This window comes from Salmo salar, chromosome 13, assembly GCF_965601325.2.
Source record: "Salmo salar chromosome 13, fSalSal1, whole genome shotgun sequence".
Lineage (NCBI taxonomy): Eukaryota > Metazoa > Chordata > Actinopteri > Salmoniformes > Salmonidae > Salmo > Salmo salar.
Window position 1 is genome coordinate 99705988 of NC_138303.1, and position 18403 is coordinate 99724390.

The following is an 18403-nucleotide window of genomic DNA, read 5'->3' on the forward strand; positions in this document are numbered from 1 at the left end:
ACTATTTCTTCCTAACAAAGACAGCCGACTTCGCCAAACGGGGGATGATTTAACAAAAGCGCATTTGCGAAAAAAGTACAATCGTTGCACGACTGTACCTAACCGTAAACATCAATGCCTTTCTTAAAATCAATACACAGAAGTACCGTAATTTCCGGACTATTGAGCGCACCTGAATATAAGCCGCACCCACTGAATTTAAAAAAAATTATTATTTTGAACATAAATAAGCCGCACATGTCTATAAGCCGCAGGTGCCTACCGGTACATTGAAACAAATGAACTTTACATAGGCTTTAACGAAACACGGCTTGTAACAAAAATAAATAGGCTTTAACGAAACACGGCTTGTAACAAAAATAAATAGGCTTTAACGAAACACGGCTTGTAACAAAAATAAATAGGCTTTAACGTAAAATGACTACCGTAATCAGAATGATGGGAAGTTTGAGAGCGCTCAATTTAATCTAAACAGTAAACAAAAAAGTTGCTTGACCTTAACCCGTTCGGCAATTTCATTGGTCTAATGAAAGCTTCATGCCGCCAAAAAACTGAGCACGTCACAGAATGTGTTTTAAAAATAAATAAATTGAAAGCGGGAAAAATCCATATATTAGCCGCGTCATTGTTTAAGCCGCGAGGTTCAAAGCGTGGGACAAAAGTTGCGGCTTATAGTCCGGAAATTACGGTATATATTTTTAAACCTGCATATTTACCTAAAAGAAATCCAGGTTAGCAGGCAATATTAACCAGGTGAAATTGTGTCATTTTGCGTTCATTGCACGCAGAGTCAGGGTATATGCAACAGTTTGGGCTGCCTGGCTCGTTGCGAACTAATTTGCCAGAATTTTACGTAATTATGACATAACATTAAAGGTTGTGCAATGTAACAGGAATATTTAGACTTAGGGATGCCACCCGTTAGAAAAAATACGGAACGGTTCCGTATTTCACTGAAAGAATAAACATTTTGTTTTCGAGATGATAGTTTCCGGATTCGACCATATTTATGACCTAAGGTTCGTATTTCTGTGTGTTATTATGTTATAATTAAGTCTGATTTGATAGAGCAGTCTGACTGAGCGATGGTAGGCAGCAGCAGGCTCGTAAGCGTTCATTCAAACAGCACTTTCGTGCATTTGCCAGCAGCCCTTCGCAATGCATTGCGCTGTTTATGACTTCAAGCCTGTCAACTCCCAAGATTAGGCTGGTGTAACCGATGTGAAATAGCTAGCTAGTTAGCCGGGTGCGCGCTAATAGCGTTTCAAACATCACTTGCTCTGAGACTTGGAGTAGTTTTCCCCCTTGCTCTACATGGGTAACGCTGCTTCGAGGGTGGCTGTTGTCGATGTGTTCCTGGTTCGAGCCCAAATCGTATAAAGAGAAATAGTCCTATAATTCCTAAAACTTCTTACCTGGGAATATTGAAGACTAGTGTTAAAAGGAACCACCAGCTTTCATATGTTCTGAGCAAGGAACTTAAACGTTAGCTTTTTTACATGGCACATATTGCACTTTTACTTTCTTCTCCAACACTTTGTTTTTGCATTATTTAAACCAAATTGAACATGTTTCATTATTTATTTGAGGCTAAATTGATTTTGATGTATTATATTAAGTTAAAATAAGTGTTCATTCAGTATTGTTGTAATTGTCATTGTTTTATTTGTAATAATCGGCCGATTAATCGGTATCGGCTTTTTCGGCCCGCCAATAATTGGTATCGGCGTTGAAAAATCATAATCGGTCAACCTCTAGTTTTGATGTCTTCACTATTATTCTACAATGTAGAAAATAGTAAAAATAAAGAATCTCTTGAATGACTAGGTGTGTCCAACATTTTGAGTTTTTATATGGCCATCTATATATATATTAGTCCAAATCAGATGTTAGGTACAACAATTCTTGAATATTATATGAATCCTATAAATTAAAATGGCCAAATGGGTGCAATCAATTAGGTTAATTTCTCAGAGAACAAATTATATTTCAACAAAATACTGTTGCAGTAATACTGATCTGTTTCTAACTACAGAAACGGTTTCTGAACAATCTGAGATGGTCGGTGTCAAAATCCTCTTTTTTGTGCTTTTTGAAGTGCAATGACCCACTATCCAGTTTTTCATTTTTGTCATATAGGCCTAGCCTAAGATGTTTGAGAATAGGTAGCCGCCCCACAACATTTCCATATTGTAGGCTACTCAATGTGTCTCATGACTTGAATAGGCCTACATCTTTCTGCATTATAATCACATTGTGGTTTCCTTTCAGCCTTCTTCTCATGATGCTTGTTGGTGGCAGTTACGTGGGCCGCTGATCACTTGAACACTAGCCTGGTGTGCTACTGAAGATGCTCCCTGTATCTTAAAGTAGGTGTTCTAGAAAACACTCTGTGTGTGGTGATGTTTTTGGCTACAAGTAAGTGTTCAAAGCCACCATTAAAGGGAATGTAAGTGTTCACAGTAATGTGAGGGACAGGTGATCAAGTTTTGCAAAATTGCTATTGTTACAAAAGCTTTTCTAAAATGGCCCTGTCCCTGTTTAGCTAGTAGACTTTTAGTAGCCTACTGTGTCAGTTTAATAGGGTTTGCTATCATTTTTGAGGTTATGTTTATGTTTATTCTTTCAACTGTGAAAGATTTGCTTCTGATCCAGCTTCTGTAATTGCATTTTGAACTTTGAACTGGTTTTGGAATAAACCAGAGACATTAGCTAATAACTCTGTATAGTCTCAGTGCTCACACTGTACAGTGGAGTCATTTCCTTCATCTTCTTTTATAGCCTGCGACTCGTGCATGGTAAAATTACATATATTTTTAATTCCTTTGGCAGTGAATTAATAAGTTCATGTTTTACTGTGACCACATCTGCCATGTCACTGACACTTATTCCACTTGATTTTGCACGGACAGCCTAAATACAATTCACATGGTCTTCTGTATTGTTATAATTTTGAGAATGCATAACTTAAAATGTTTTCTGAATGTGGAGGATGTTTTGTGTTGGCTTAGTAGCCTCTATTGTTGTACTTGTCCTAGTGTTCATGCTATGACCCATTTATGGCACAAGTTTGTCTACTTGCCGAATAAGGCTGTTTCAGATTAGGTTATAGGCTGTTCTTGTTTAGGTTATACTACTTTGAATTCCAGCCGCTCCATTCTCATAAGGGTTTCTCTTAAGAGTTTTCACATATTAGATCAAGGCAGACTATTTGAAGACGTTACCTTCCAATTAGGCAATGGCATATGTGATCTGACTGGGATATACACAACAACATTCCCAATAGAAAGGCACATTTTTCTAGTCTCTGGCGCGCTTGGTGCATCTTTGACAAATGGTGTTTGCCCCACTATTTAACTTCCAAAACTGGTAGTTGAAGTTTTCAAGATGTTCTTGGAGCCTACGTTATTTATCAGCACGTTAAAAGTCTTCAGTGTGAGACACTGGAGCAGAACAGAAGGCATCTGACTTGGAGATAATAAGCTTTCCCCCCCTGAGGTTTAAAGCCAGATTAAATAGGCAGTCTAGTAGTAGTAGAGGTAGAGTGATTGTCTGTTTTATAATCTGCCTCGTCTCTGAAGGTTTACCTCCCTATCTGACATTAGACTAGCCTACATCCTGTTGTTGTACTGTAACTACCGTTTCTGGTCTCTATTGACTCTGTTTCAATGTCTTACTGTGGTAGGCCTATAAATAGTTACATGAGAGCAGAGATGAGGGATGGTGAGGTTAGGTAGCCTACATGAATTTGTTACCATTTTGTTTTGGCCGCTTCACTGTTCGCCCACCCACTTCCTAAACTAAGCTGGTCGCCCTCCCCTTCCTTCATTGTGGGTCTTTATTTCAGAAAACTCTGCCTCTTGCATCAGAAGGTTGTTGCAGTCTATAAAGGGTTAGGCTAATCAAAGGAGTACCTTTTATTTAGGCTAATTCATAGAAAACCTTCCAACTGTCTGCAACTAGTGACTAACCAACATTCAACAAGCAGTTTGCCTTTGTCGACCAGGACAGGTGCTATCAATTTGCTGTAATTTGTGCAAAATGTTTTACACATTTATTATAGTTTCTGTATGTGCCTCACAGGAGGTTGATGCCATTCCATTGACTCCGTTCCAGACATTGTTATGAGCCCGTCCTCCCCTCAGCAGCCTCCACTGATTTGCCTCAATCCTCCTTCCAGGAAAGATGCAGAACTGAGGGTGACTATCCATCCTCCCGGCTTGTTGAAGTGTGAGACTAAATAGCGTGTCGTGAGGAAGAGGGACGATGGGGTTCGGACGGGACCTGGGGAACTCCCACGACGGGCTGTTGAAGCTGCAGGACTGGGAGCTGAAGCTGCTGGAGACGGTGAAGCGCTTCATGACGCTACGGGTGAAGAGCGACAAGGAGTACGCCTCTCTCCTCCTCAACATCAGCCAGCAGGTGGACAAGCACGACAACTCCTCCCAGATGGACTACATCAGCAATGTCTCCAAGGTAAACACAAACACATCAATTCAGAAATACAGATATATTCATGTATACAGTACAGACACAAGTGTCAACACAGACTACATCTGTAATGTCTTTAAGGTGAGATAGAACATGGTGCTTTGCTGAACCTCTTTCTTTCGCTCCCTCCATCTCTACCCCTCTCGCGCTCCCCGACTCTCACGTTCCTCCCTCTCTCTCGCTCCCTCTCTCGCTCCCTCTCTCGCTCCCTCTCTCGCTCCCTCTCTCTCGCTCGCTCCCTCCCTCCCCCCTCTCTCTCTCCCTCTCTCTCTCCCTCCCCCCTCTCTCTCTCCCTCTCTCTCTCCCTCTCTCGCTCCCTCTCTCGCTCCCTCTCTCGCTCCCTCCCCCCTCTCTCTCCCTCCCTCCCCCCTCTCTCTCCCTCCCTCCCCCCTCTCTCTCGCTCCCTCCCCCCTCTCTCCCCCCTCCCTCCCCCTCCCCCTCCCTCCCCCCTCTCTCTCGCTCCCTCCCCCCTCTCTCACACTCCCTCCCTCCCCCCTCTCTCACACTCCCTCCCTCCCCCCTCTCTCCCACCCCCTCTCCCGCTCCCTCCCCCCTCTCCACCGCTCGCTCGCTCCCTCCCTCTCCACCGCTCGCTCGCTCCCTCCCTCTCCACCGCTCGCTCGCTCCCTCCCTCTCCACCGCTCGCTCGCTCCCTCCCTCTCCACCGCTCGCTCGCTCCCTCCCTCTCCACCGCTCGCTCGCTCCCTCCCTCTCCACCGCTCGCTCGCTCCCTCCCTCTCCACCGCTCGCTCGCTCCCTCCCTCTCCACCGCTCGCTCGCTCGCTCCCCACCGCTCGCTCGCTCGCTCGCTCCCTCTCCACCGCTCGCTCGCTCCCTCTCCACCGCTCGCTCGCTCCCTCCACCGCTCGCTCGCTCCCTCTCCACCGCTCGCTCGCTCCCTCTCCACCGCTCGCTCGCTCCCTCTCCACCGCTCGCTCGCTCCCTCTCCACCGCTCGCTCGCTCCCTCTCCACCGCTCGCTCGCTCCCTCTCCACCGCTCGCTCGCTCCCTCTCCACCGCTCGCTCGCTCCCTCTCCACCGCTCGCTCGCTCCCTCTCCACCGCTCGCTCGCTCTCTCCCTCTCCACCGCTCGCCTTCTCCCTCCCTCTCCACCGCTCGCCTTCTCCCTCCCTCTCCACCGCTCGCTCGCTCCCTCCCTCTCCACCGCTCGCTCGCTCGCTCCCGACCGCTCGCTCCCTCCACCGCTCGCTCGCTCCCTCTCCACCGCTCGCTCGCTCCCTCTCCACCGCTCGCTCGCTCCCTCTCCACCGCTCGCTCGCTCCCTCTCCACCGCTCGCTCGCTCCCTCTCCACCGCTCGCTCGCTCCCTCTCCACCGCTCGCTCGCTCCCTCTCTCCCGCTCGCTCGCTCCCTCTGTCCCGCTCGCTCGCTCCCTCTGTCCCGCTCGCTCGCTCCCTCTGTCCCGCTCGCTCGCTCCCTCTGTCCCGCTCGCTCGCTCCATCTATCCCGCTCGCTCGCTCCCTCTGTCCCGCTCGCTCGCTCTCTCTCTCTCTCTCGCTCCCCCTCTCTCTTTCTCGCTCCCCCTCTCTCTTTCTCGCTCCCCCTCTCTCTTTCTCGCTCCCCCTCTCTCTCTCTCGCTCCCCCTCCCTCTCTCTCTCTCGCTCCCCCTCTCTCTCGCTCTCTCTCGCTCCCTCCCTTTTTCTCTCTCGCTCTCTCTCGCTCCCGCTCGCTCCCCCTCTCTCTCTCGCTCCCTCTCTCTCTTGCTCCCTCCCTCTTGCTCCCTCCCGCTCTCCCTCTCTCGCTCTCCCTCTCTCGCTCTCCCTCTCTCGCTCTCCCTCTCTCCCTCCCTCTCTCCCTCTCTCTCTCCCTCTCTCTCTCCCTCTCTCCCTCCCTCTCTCTCTCTCTCTCTCCCTCTCCCTCTCTCTCCCTCTCTCTCCCTCTCTCTCGCTCTCCCTCTCTCTCGCTCTCTCGCTCTCCCTCTCTCGCTCTCTCCCTCGCTCTCTCCCTCCCTCCCTTGCTCGCTCTCTCCCTCCCTCCCTCGCTCTCTCCCTCCCTCGCTCTCTCCCTCCCTCGCTCTCCCTCCCTCGCTCGCTCTCTCCCTCCCTCTCTCGCTCTCTCCCTCCCTCTCTCGCTCTCTCCCTCCCTCTCTCGCGCTCTCCCTCCCTCTCTCGCTCTCTCCCTCCCTCTCTCGCTCTCTCCCTCGCTCTCTCTCGCTCTCCCTCGCTCGCTCGCTCCCTCCCTCTCTCGCTCGCTCTCTTTCCCTCTCTCGCTCGCTCTCTTTCCCTCTCTCGCTCGCTCTCTCTCCCTCTCTCTCTCGCTCTCTTTCCCTCTCTCGCTCGCTCTCTTTCCCTCGCTCGCTCTCTCTCCCTCGCTCGCTCGCTCTCTCTCCCTCTCTCGCTCGCTCTCTCTCCCTCTCTCCCCCTCTCTCTCCCCCTCTCTCTCCCCCTCGCTCTCCCCCTTGCTCTCCCCCTCGCTCTCCCCCTCGCTCTCCCCCTCGCTCTCCCCCTCGCTCTCCCCCTCGCTCTCTCCCTCGCTCTCTCCCTCCCTCTCTCGCTCGCTCTCTCTCTCGCTCTCTCGCGCTCTCTCACGCTATCCCTCGCTCCCTCTCTCGCTCCGTCTCCCTCTCGCTCTCCCTCTCGCTCTCTCTCTCCCTCTCTCTCGCGCTCTCTCTCTCCCTCCCTCTCGCTCTCTCCCTCCCTCTCGCGCTCTCTCAATCCGCTCCCTCTCTCTCTCGCTCCCTCCCCCTCTTTCTCTCAATCCCCTCTCTCGATCCGCTCCCTCCCTCCCTCTCTCGATCCGCTCCCTCTCTCTTGATCCGCTCCCTCCCTCCCTCCCTCTCAATCCGCTTCCTCTCTCCCTCTCTCAATCCGCTTCCTCTCTCAATCCGCTTCCTCTCTACCTCTCCCTCTCTCAATCCGCTTCCTCTCTACCTCTCCCTCTCTCTCTCCCTCTGTCTCCCTCTTCTATCTTTCTCTTTTCTTCCTCTCCCATCTCTCCAGTCTTGGGCCCACATGGTCCAGCAGACAGAACAGCTGAGTCAGATCATGAAGTGTCACGCGGAGGAGCTGAACTCGGGCCCTCTGCACAGACTCACCATGATGATCAAAGACAAGCAGCAGGTTAAGAAGAGCTACCAGAGCATCCACACACAGATCGAGTCCGAGATGAACAAGGTACTGTATACCCACAAACACACACATTTATCCTACTCCTGCTTCATTGTCTTTCCTGTGTAGTGACTTTATTTGTGGTGATATGGGGCATTGTTGACAGGGTGTTTCATATGTTGTCGCTAAAATGCTAATCTTGCAGTTAGATCAGGACAGGTTTTTCTTTGACTAGAGCAGGTATTCCCAAACTGGGGTACGCCAAATAAAAATGTGATTCACATATATACACACAAAGTGTGTGTGTGTGTGTATATATTTATACACACACACACTACCGGTCAAAAGTTTGGGGTCACTTAGAAATGTCCTTGTTTTTGGAAGAAAAGCAAAACATTTTGTCCATTGAAATAACCACTGCAAACCAGGACATCAGGAGAGGATATTTTTTAAAGTACTGGACAGCTTTGTGACATCAAATGGACTTGGTCCAGATGTGTCGGTATCTGTACTGATGGCGCAAAAGCCATGACAGGGAGACATAGTGGAGTGGTAAGCAAGCAATTGCTCCCGACGCCACTTGAGTACACGGCAGCATCCACCGAGAGGCTCTTGCTGCCAAGGGAATGCCTGACAGCTTGAAAGACGTTTTGGACACTACAGTGAAAATGGTTAACTTTGTTAAAGCAAGGCAACTGAGTTCTCATATATTTTCTGCATTATGCAATGATATGGGCAGTGACCATGTAACGCTTTTACAACATACAGAAGTGCGCTGGTTATCAAGACACGTTTTTTTGAATTGATACAAGCTTAAAGTTTTCTTTACTGACCATAATTTTCACTTGTTTCACACGACTGGCCTATCTGGGTGATGTTTTTTCTCGCCTGAATAATCTGAATCAAGGATTACAGGGACTCTCCACAACTATATTCAATGTGCGGGACAAAATTTAGGCTATGATTAAGAAGTTGGAGCTCTTTGTTTGCATTAACAAGGACAACACACAGGTCTTTCCATCATTGTATGATTTTTTTGTGCAAATGAACTCAAGCTTACGGACAATGTCAAATGTGATATAGCGAAGCACCTGAGTCAGCTGGGGACGCAATTACGCAGGTACTTTCCCAAAACGGACGACACAAACAACTGGATTCATTATCCCTTTCTCCAGTCCACTTACCGATATCTGTACAAGAGAGCCTCATCAAAATTGCAACAAGCGGTTCTGTGAAAATGTAATTTAATCAGAAGCCACTGCCAGGTTTCTGGATTGGGCTGTGGTCAGAGAATCCTGCCTGGGCAAATCATGCTAAGACACTGATGCCCTTTGCAACCACGTACCTATGTGAGAGTGGATTCTCGGCACTCACTAATATGATAACTAAATACAGACACAGACTGTGTGTGGAAAATGATTTAAGACTGAGACTCTCTCCAATACAACCCAACATTGCAGAGTTATGTGCATCCTTTCAAGCACACCCTTCTCATTAACCTGTGGTGAGTTATTCACCATTTCTGATGAACAATTAAGGTTTTATATGTAAGATGGCTAAATAAAGAGTAAAATGATTGATAATTATTATATTATTATTTGTGCCCTGGTACTATAAGAGCTCTTTGTCACTTCCCACGAGCTGGGTTGTGACAAAAACTCACACTCATTCTTATGTTTAATAAATGTATCGTATAGTGTGTGTGTGGCAGGCTTACAATGATGGCAAAAAACAACATTGTAGAGTGCACTGACCCTGGTGCTAGAGGGGTACGCAGCTGGAGGTTGAATGTTTGAAGGGGTACGGGACTATAACAAGTTTGGGAACCACTGTACTAGAGGATGTGATGTTTCCGATATGATCTCCTAGGTGACGAAAAGCGACCTAGAAAAGTTAAAAGGCACCTACAGACAATTAACAAAGGATGCCCACAGTGCCAAAGAAAAATACAGAGACGCAATGGTGAAAGGTAAGAATTTCTCCTGATTATTTACAGAAAAATATTAGTTTAATGTAATGATTCATAGTAGTGCAGTTTATCTTGGAGGAAATGTATGAAGTCTTATTAGAGACCAGCTGAAGTGCATTAATGCATGAATCACCAAACCCTGCAGAGGGAGATCATATGACTGACATGTCTTGGGAGGCGGATGATGAGGCACAACCATATTAAACCTCCTCCAGACAAACCAGCAGCACAGCACTTGTTGGGTTTGTTTTCAGGCAAGGAGCCGGAGAAGGCGAGGGAGCGTTACGACAAGGCCACTATGAAGCTTCACAACCTCCACAACCAGTACGTGCTGGCGGTGCGGAGTGCCCAGCTCCACCAGGAGCACTACCACGACACCACGCTGCCCCTCCTGCTCGACTCCCTGCAGAAGATGCAGGAGGAGATGATCAGTGCACTGTGAGTGTGTGTGGCTCCGGCAGAGATTAACAAGGGATACACTCCGTAAAGATGAATTCAATGAGTTTGAGAATATCTTGAAGGTTAAAGTAGATGAACAAGTAGAATGTGCTTTGCTTCGTTACGTCTCGACCCTTAGGTTGAACCCTGATGATGGTCTAAGGGTCGAAATGTTGAACTCACTTGGGTGCATATGCCACTGTGTGCAGAGTGTTCCTTTTCTGCAGTGTCCATCCTAGACGTCCAGCAGCACACTGCAGGTTATGAGTCATCAGATCTGTGACGCCCTAACAAGTCAGGCGACATAAACATTCTTTGGAAATTGTAATACGTAAATGAATAACTATTTGCAAGGGTTCTTCTTGTTGTCGCATGGGATTAGATCCCAGATGAGGCTTAATCCAATAATTTCATAGCGATCGTAGGATTACTAGGAGGCGGAGGCACCCTCTTGTTCAGAATGTCCTGCTTAAGCTGTGTTTTTAATCACAATGTTTTTTAAGTCTTAGACAGATGTTAATAACAGGAGAACAATTCAGAGTTCCTCCACTGAAATTATATTTCTGAACTGAGTGAGAAATACAATGGGTTTTAGAATGACAACGTGTCTATCCCTGTTCATAAACCCGCAGAGCTGTCCATCTGTGTGTTACAGCTGTCGAAAGGAGAGGACCAAAGTGCAGCGTGCGTGTAGTTCCACATTTTATTTAATCTGTGAAACTTTGCAATACATAAATAAACTGAATTGACAAAACAAACCGTGACGCAGAGGAGAAACAAACACCACTCAAAAATAATCACCCACAAAACCCAGGAAGAAAAAACACTACTTAAGTATGATCTCCAATTATAGACAACGAGGACCAGCTGCCTCCAATTGGAGGTCATCCCAAACAAACCAACATAGAAGTACAAAAACTAGAACCTAAGAACATAGAAATAGAAAACATAGAAAAACACAAAACACCCCCGTCACGCCCTGACCTACTCTACCATAGAAAATAACATCTTACTATGGTCTGGACGTGACACTGTGTGATCCTCGAGTCACGCAAATGTGTGTTTTTAAACCTTTCATATACTGAGCATACGCTTACCTCAATTTTAACCTTGATTTATGTATTTAAAAAAAATAAAAGATTTTCTGACTGTTCCGTCATTTTCAGGAAGGGGATTTTGGAGGAATACAGTGAAATAACCAGTCTCTTAACTGATGAAATAGTGAAAGTCCACAAAGAAATCCACACCTCCATCGACCAAATTGATCCTGTGTCAGAGTATGAACACTTCATTGAGGTTCACAGGTAGGCTTTTAGTTTAAGGCCGTTGAAATGTTAATAACAGTACTTTATTTCAATTTCTAATTTTGGTTAACATGAAGTATCATCATCTTCCAGGTCTCCAGAAACCAAAGAACCAAATGTAGAATTTGACGTTTCACTGTTGGAGGAAACCGAGAATCTTCAAGCAAACGAGATCCTATGGAACAATTTGACTGCAGACAGTTTACAAGCGATGTGAGTAGAACATGTATGAAGGGAGGAGAGTATTGCCCTCATTAACCTTATCTCATTCTCTGACGTTTTGAAAAGGTGAGAGGAGGGTGCGAGGAATCAAGCCGTACAGCATCTGCTATTGACTGGCTGACTGATTGTGTCAAAGGTCAGATACACTTTAATCCACTGTATCTCCTTCCGCAGGCTGAAATCCACATCAGATGAGCTGGGCCTCACTCAGCAGAGTCTACGCACCAAGGAGGATCTCATGCAAGACTTGGAAAACAAGCTCGATGAGTCCACCAAAACATGTGAAAAGAAGTCTGAGTACGTTGCTACCATAACAATACAGCTCTAATGATTCTTGCATTCTGGATAAGATGATCTCCCATAGCATGTGTTAGATGTTTTCCTCAATCTCATGGCTTTCAGTTGTACACATGCCATTAAACAATAACAACAGAGACCATTAGCGACTAGCTTAATAGATTCCAAGTTTGTCGTTGTTTCTAAGAAGCCCGATTGGCCATGATCTAACTCTAGGAGCATGAATGATGTGAAGGTTCATTGAGGCGGACAGGGTACAATAGACAGAGCTATGTCTGTAGCACAGGGCTCAGCACATATTTCAGGGTCTGCTGGATAATCCCCTGTAAGATACGATGATATTATCAGGCCTGTCCAGTCATCCCCATGTGAAGTCTCAGCTACATGTGTGATTAAGGATGAGGACTGGTTGTATGGCCTAGGCTAGTTTTTATCCTGTCTGAAGTTCTCTTTTTGAAAACATTAATGAAGTGATGGTCATTTGATTAGGACAGTTGTGAAGTTGTTTTTTGTGAAGAATTGTGCCTATAGGTTTTATCCCTTCTGTGGCAAGCGTCACTTTTAAAAACGGACCTCCGCTTCCACAGCAATGTTTGTTGGGTGTTTGACTAAATTGTTTTGCGTGAAATGTCTTCACACCCATTAATCAGAGCACAGAAGCAGCTCAGCGGTTACACTGTAGGCTATATATCCCTCTGGTGGAACGCAAACTAGAAAATAATTTTCCACATCCTTGTTCCGAGAGGTGGATTAAGTAGTTGTAATACTGTTTGATTTCAGACTAGCGTCAGAGCCTGACCTCTTTCTCTCTGTCTCAATCTCTCTCTCTTTCTCTATCTCTCTCTCTTTCTGTCTCAATCTCTCTCTTTCTCTCTCTCTCTGTCTCAATCTCTCTCTTTCTGTCTCTGTCTCAATCTCTTTCTTTCTCTCTCTGTCTCAATCTCTCTCTGTCTCAATCTCTCTCTTTCTCTCTCTGTCTCAATCTCTCTCTCTCTTTCTCTCTCTGTCTCAATCTCTCTCTCTCTTTCTCTCTCTGTCTCAATCTCTCTCTCTCTTTCTCTCTCTGTCTCAATCTCTCTCTCTCTTTCTCTCTCTGTCTCAATCTCTGTCTTTCTCTCTCGGTCTCAATCTCTCTCTCTCTGTCTCTGTCTCAATCTCTCTCTCTCTTTCTCTCTGTCTCAATCTCTCTTTCTCTCTCTGTCTCAATCTCTCTCTCTTTGTCTCAATCTCTCTCTCTCTCTGTCTCAATCTCTCTCTCTTTCTCTCTCTGTCTCAATCTCTCTCTCTCTTTCTCTCTCTGTCTCAATCTCTCTCTCTCTTTCTCTCTCTGTCTCAATCTCTCCACTTCTCTCTTTCCATCTCTCCCTCCCTCCATCAGTGCGGTGCTGCTGCTCAGTCAGAAGCAGTCTTTGGAGGAGCTGAGGCAAACGGTCCAGTTGTTACGCTGCACAGAAGCCAAGCTGGGCGCCCAGAAGGACCTGCTTGACCACAAGATGCAGGAGAACGAGGGCAAGGAGCCTCCCCCCATGGTCAACTACGAGGACGACGCGCGCTCCGTCAACTCCATGGTGAGTGAGTGGTTATTGTTGTGGAGTTGACCGTTGTTGGTTTTTGAATAGGAAGGACTTACTTGTCAAGTCGGAATCCAATCTGTTATGTGATTGTGAACCATGGTGAAACGGAGAACATCAGTGTGGATTCCGGGATATTACTTCCTTTGTAATCAGAAGGAATGCAGCACTTTCCACTCAGACTGTCCTACTATGAACTCCTCTGTCTCTGACCTTTTCAGAGATACTGTATAGGGTCTGTTGATTAAATGTGTTTGCTTGATGATTTTGTTAGCCCTAGATACTTTTTCGGCTAAAATGTACTTCTATACACTTACACATACTGGTACTGTGTCAGTTTACTGCTTTCTATTCATTGTATAGTAGTAGGCCAGAATGTTTCTTTGTCTTCTGCTGTCTCCATGAACATACTCATTCAGGCAAATCAGTTGTTTTTTTTTAAATCTAAAGGACTCTGTTGTGCTGAATCTTTGAACTTTCATGAAAACTATTTTTTACTTTTCTCATCAAATGTCACTGAAATGTCGATCTAAAAATAGATGTATCTCCGTGTCAATCATTTTCCTGTTTAAAAGCAGATGGTGTCGTTATAAACCAGCTCAGAAGAAAAACACTGATACACGTTGCATACCAATTTTCCACTGGTTCAGTCATTTCAGTGAAATGGGAAACATGTTTCACCAACGTTGAGATATTTGGCTTTGAATGGGGCAGTGTATGAGTGCAAGATAAAAAGCATTTTGTTGACTGCAGTATGTGCTAGATGCTATGGTGTTGCTGTTGAGCCTCCTTTCAACTCTAGCTCTCTCTGCAGAGAGTTGGATGAGCAGAGGAGGGCAGTGTAAGCACATTGTTATAGCTAGAAACCTCTATACGCTATAGTATACTGTATTCGGCTTGCTCAACTGTTTATTCTCAACAGATTTTCAACCATATGTCTGTATTTTCAGGACAAAGGCAAAGACAGGACATCAAAGTTTGACACCTTGCGTCATTCCTTAGCCGGCATCCTCCGCTCTCCCAAATCAGTCCTTGGCTCATCATCGGTAAGTTCTGAAGTATGTTAAAAAAACAGGTTTTAAAAGTATTGTGTTCTTGTGTAGTGAGTGTGGAAACTATCCTGTGTGTTAGCAATTGATGTTCTTCAATAACACAGACCCCAAAACAAATCAGAGGGAGAAAAATGTGTTTATTTGAGAAGGACAAATCAAGATGTTATGCTGGTAGGTAGATGTTCAGTCTCCTCTGTCCTCAGCATTTCTCCACTGAACAAAAGAACAGGATGCCATTTATAACCCCCCACCCTAGCCTGGGGTATACTAATCAGAAGTCCTTGCAGTACCACTGGGCCAATGGCCAAATAACCAGTATCCTGCTCCCGACTCAATGTACAGACCAATGACAACGTGGTACACACAGCTCTGAGTTCAGGAATGACATTCCACAGATTCTAAACAGCTGTTGAACTGAAACCCAACTCCTATTGACCATTAATTCTAGTACTCTCGTCCTCTCATCCTCTGCGTTGTGTATTTATCTTCAAAATATTCTTATATGTGTATCATACATATTGCATCCAAATTGTGCCTGTTTGATCTGAGTGGAGTGACAGGTCTTATAGCTCTCTTGACTGGCAGTTGAACAGGAATTGATGATTGATCCCTAACTTTCATTATCAAATCATCATATCATTATATATCATCATGTCATATCATTCCATTGTGCGTATCCAGCAGTTTTTCGACGTGATCCCAACTAGTGAGAAGCCCCTGGGGGACCAGGAGTGGTACCATGGGGCCATCCCCAGGACCGAGGCCCAGGAGCTGCTCAAAGAGCAGGGAGACTTCCTGGTCCGGGAGAGCCACGGCAAGCCTGGCGAGTACGTCCTGTCTGTCTTCTCAGAGGGACAGCGGAGACACTTCATCATCCAGTTTGCAGACGTGAGTTCTACTTGTTCTGAATAAACTAAAGGCGTTTCTTAGCCTGGTCCAAGATCTGTTTGAGTCATGTTTGGCATGACAAGGAGTTGACATGATGGCACAAACTGATCTGAGACCAGGCTAGGTGTTTGTCTCACTGCAGAGCCACTAGGTTTCAGCAGTAAAAGAGACTAAATATAAAGGTGTAGTCAGGTATATTTGATGTGATGTGCGTCAGCCAATGGTTGCTTTGTGTCTGTTAAGAAGACACAGAGACGAGAGATCACAGGCACCTTGGTGGAAACGGAAATTAATTGGCAAGGAATTCTATGGTTGATGTGTTTTTAATTTAATTTGTTCAGATGACAGCTACTAGTAATTGCTTGTAAAGTTGTTTCCGTAACACAAAAGATGATGATTCGAAAAGCTTCCAACTTAACTTTGTAATGAATCAATCCCATGCTCTCTGCCTCCTCTTTGTCCACAGAACCAGTATCGTTTTGAAGGCACTGGCTTCCCAACCATTCCTCAGTTAATTGAACACCATTACACTTCAAAGCAAGTTATTACCAAGAAGTCTGGGGTGGTGCTTTTAAACCCAGTCGTCAAGGTAAAACATATTTGCTCTCCTATCTTTGTTCATACACCCTGTGATTCAGATCTAAAGTCAATGAGTGGTCTCACAACAGGGGTGGGAATGTAATTATTGCTAAAGCCATCAAGCTGTCATGGAGGCCTTTAATCACACTGTGAAACTCATCAATATGCTTAGGTTGTTCATTATCTTGTGGTGTTTGTGGCAGGAGGCTAATAGATGGTCAGGAATAAGCCCTTCTGACATCAACTAAATATTTTAGTTTGAATCAGTAAAGTGCTGTGATCACTGTTGAACAACTTTTTGTTGGAAGTTTTAACTACACCATTTTTTTTAATCAAACATTTTAAAAACATAAAAAATGTATTAGAGCTTCTCAGACAGTTACAATACCAGTTACAATACCAGGTTGTTCTCTTTTGAATGACAGTGATCATACTGTGCTCCAGAAGACGCCTTGCCCATTGACAATGGTAGTGATGGGAAAAATACGTACAGGAAAATATCAGGTTATTATTTTTGACAACCTGTATCGTTTTGACACTATTACAATATAAGTTTTGCGCTAGTTGGCTGTATCTGCACCAGAACTCCAGTATGTTCTCAATCTTCTTTTTAAATAAGGATCCAATTTGCTTTCAGAACTTTTATTTCCCTGACTGATCAAAACTTGTTTTCTCATGGCTCTCATCCCTCGAATCGCATTAAAATCACAGTATTGTATCGCAATACATATAGAATCGTGAGAATCGCAATACATATCGTATCATGATAATATCGTATCGTGAGGTCCCTGGAAATTCCCTGCCCTAATTGACAGTATTAACTCCTGGTTTCCAGATCTGTATGATGTTTTTCAGGACACATTTCTCATGTATAATAGTGCAAATGTCTTTTTAATATCTGCTCTGTGTTGCAAAAATAGGCCAACACTGTCAATAGCCAGGTTTAATCATAGAGAAGACCTCGAGTCCTGTTCAGCTAGCCTGCTGGTGATGAACATAATGGTGTTTTAATTGCCTCAGCCATCACCAACACAGGGCTAATGGTTGTTGTCATTACTACTGTAATGGATCTGCTGAAGCCTAGGAATAATAAGTGTTTTTAAATGGTCTTTCTTCAAGCACTTCATAGCAAAGCGGTGAAATTTGACCATTAGGCACTACCTCGCTCTTGGAAGAATGCGATTTGGATTTGATCATTGTGTTATTCGATGAGACTGGCCATTGGAATGTGTTATGTTGAGCTGGGCCAAAGATGGAAAGACTTTTCAATTATTTTCCCTTTTCTGATGTTTTTGAGGCATCAAGGTTTTTTGTGGTTGATTTTGAAAAAATTTTTTTTGTAATTGTACCTCAGATTATAGTAATTCTGAATATAAAGTAGTCGGTCAGTGCTCCAATGTTACACAGTAGCTTTTGTATGTTTTTCATTGTACTGCTTGGATGTTCTGTGTCTTGTGTTTACAATTGCCTATGTTTTCTTTTGTAGGATAAAAAATGGATACTCAACCATGAGGATGTTACTCTTGGAGAGCTCCTTGGCAAAGTGAGTGATTTTAGATATCCTTTTCATTTTCACCACATCTGTAGGACAGATATTATCTTGGATTAGTTTTGACATTCATCATCATTCATGTCAATATATGTTTGATTAAACCAACTTCTGTTACTGTATCTCTGTTTTTCTTTGTTCTTAGGGCAACTTTGGTGAGGTATTCAAAGGAACATTGCGGGACAAGACTCCTGTGGCAGTCAAAACATGTAAAGAGGATCTTCCACAGGAGCTGAAGATTAAGTTCCTATCAGAAGCCAGGTTAGACAACAAAATCACATTTTTATTTGCCACATGCGCTGAATGTCCTAGTTCCTATCAGAAGCCAGGTTAGAGGACCACATGTCCTTCAATATAGTGGATGAAAATGTCTGCTGTCAATCAATTGCAGGTCCCATCAAGTACCTTGAAATGTCCGTTCACTCATCTAACACTATTTCACTTCACACGCTTTTAATCTGGTGTTTAGAGATTTGACAGTTATGTAATTATCTCATACTGGTACTTTCTTGTTTCTTCAGGATCCTCAAGCAATATGACCACGCAAACATTGTGAAGCTGATAGGCGTTTGCACACAACGACAGCCTATTTACATTGTGATGGAGCTAGTGTCAGGTAAGTCCAGTAGCATAACTTTTTAGGACTCCGTTGTAGTGTGCAATTTCCAAAGTAATTGTGTTTACAACACTGTGTTACAAATGTGAATATACATTTTATGTCCTATTTGAAGGAGGGGACTTCTTGTCGTTTCTACGGAAGAAGAAGGAAGACCTGAAGACCAAACAGCTGGTGAAGTTTTCTTTAGATGCTGCTGCAGGAATGGCTTACCTCGAGCTCAAAAACTGCATCCACAGGTATGGAGATCTTCGCCTTGTTTTAGCGTTGTCAACATCAATCTGGAATATTGTATGTTTATTATTCTCTATAGAGTATTCCAACTAGGGCTAGGCGACATTGCCAAAATATCATATCACA

General features: G+C 44.9%; 1 protein-coding gene across 4 annotated transcripts in view; it reads left to right on the plus strand.

Annotated features, from left to right (window-relative positions):
- The window catches only part of LOC106568339 (tyrosine-protein kinase Fer), a 40057-nt gene that overhangs the window by 10498 nt on the left and 11156 nt on the right, over positions 1 to 18403 (plus strand). Inside the window, exons 2-17 of one of the 4 annotated variants that reach the window (XM_014138600.3) lie at positions 2272 to 2369; positions 4181 to 4476; positions 7451 to 7624; positions 9428 to 9527; positions 9782 to 9965; positions 11132 to 11269; positions 11363 to 11482; positions 11666 to 11788; positions 13167 to 13356; positions 14310 to 14405; positions 15093 to 15299; positions 15766 to 15888; positions 17365 to 17421; positions 17573 to 17688; positions 17949 to 18043; positions 18159 to 18282. In XM_014138600.3, the coding sequence (XP_013994075.1) occupies positions 4267 to 4476; positions 7451 to 7624; positions 9428 to 9527; positions 9782 to 9965; positions 11132 to 11269; positions 11363 to 11482; positions 11666 to 11788; positions 13167 to 13356; positions 14310 to 14405; positions 15093 to 15299; positions 15766 to 15888; positions 17365 to 17421; positions 17573 to 17688; positions 17949 to 18043; positions 18159 to 18282 (2057 nt within the window). In that variant the 5' untranslated portion in view covers positions 2272 to 2369; positions 4181 to 4266. Of the gene's footprint in view, positions 1 to 2271; positions 2370 to 3854; positions 4012 to 4180; positions 4477 to 7450; positions 7625 to 9427; positions 9528 to 9781; positions 9966 to 11131; positions 11270 to 11362; positions 11483 to 11665; positions 11789 to 13166; positions 13357 to 14309; positions 14406 to 15092; positions 15300 to 15765; positions 15889 to 17364; positions 17422 to 17572; positions 17689 to 17948; positions 18044 to 18158; positions 18283 to 18403 lie in introns of those variants that run through there. The other 3 variants (XM_082960513.1, XM_082960512.1, XM_082960514.1) reach the window with 3 other exon arrangements.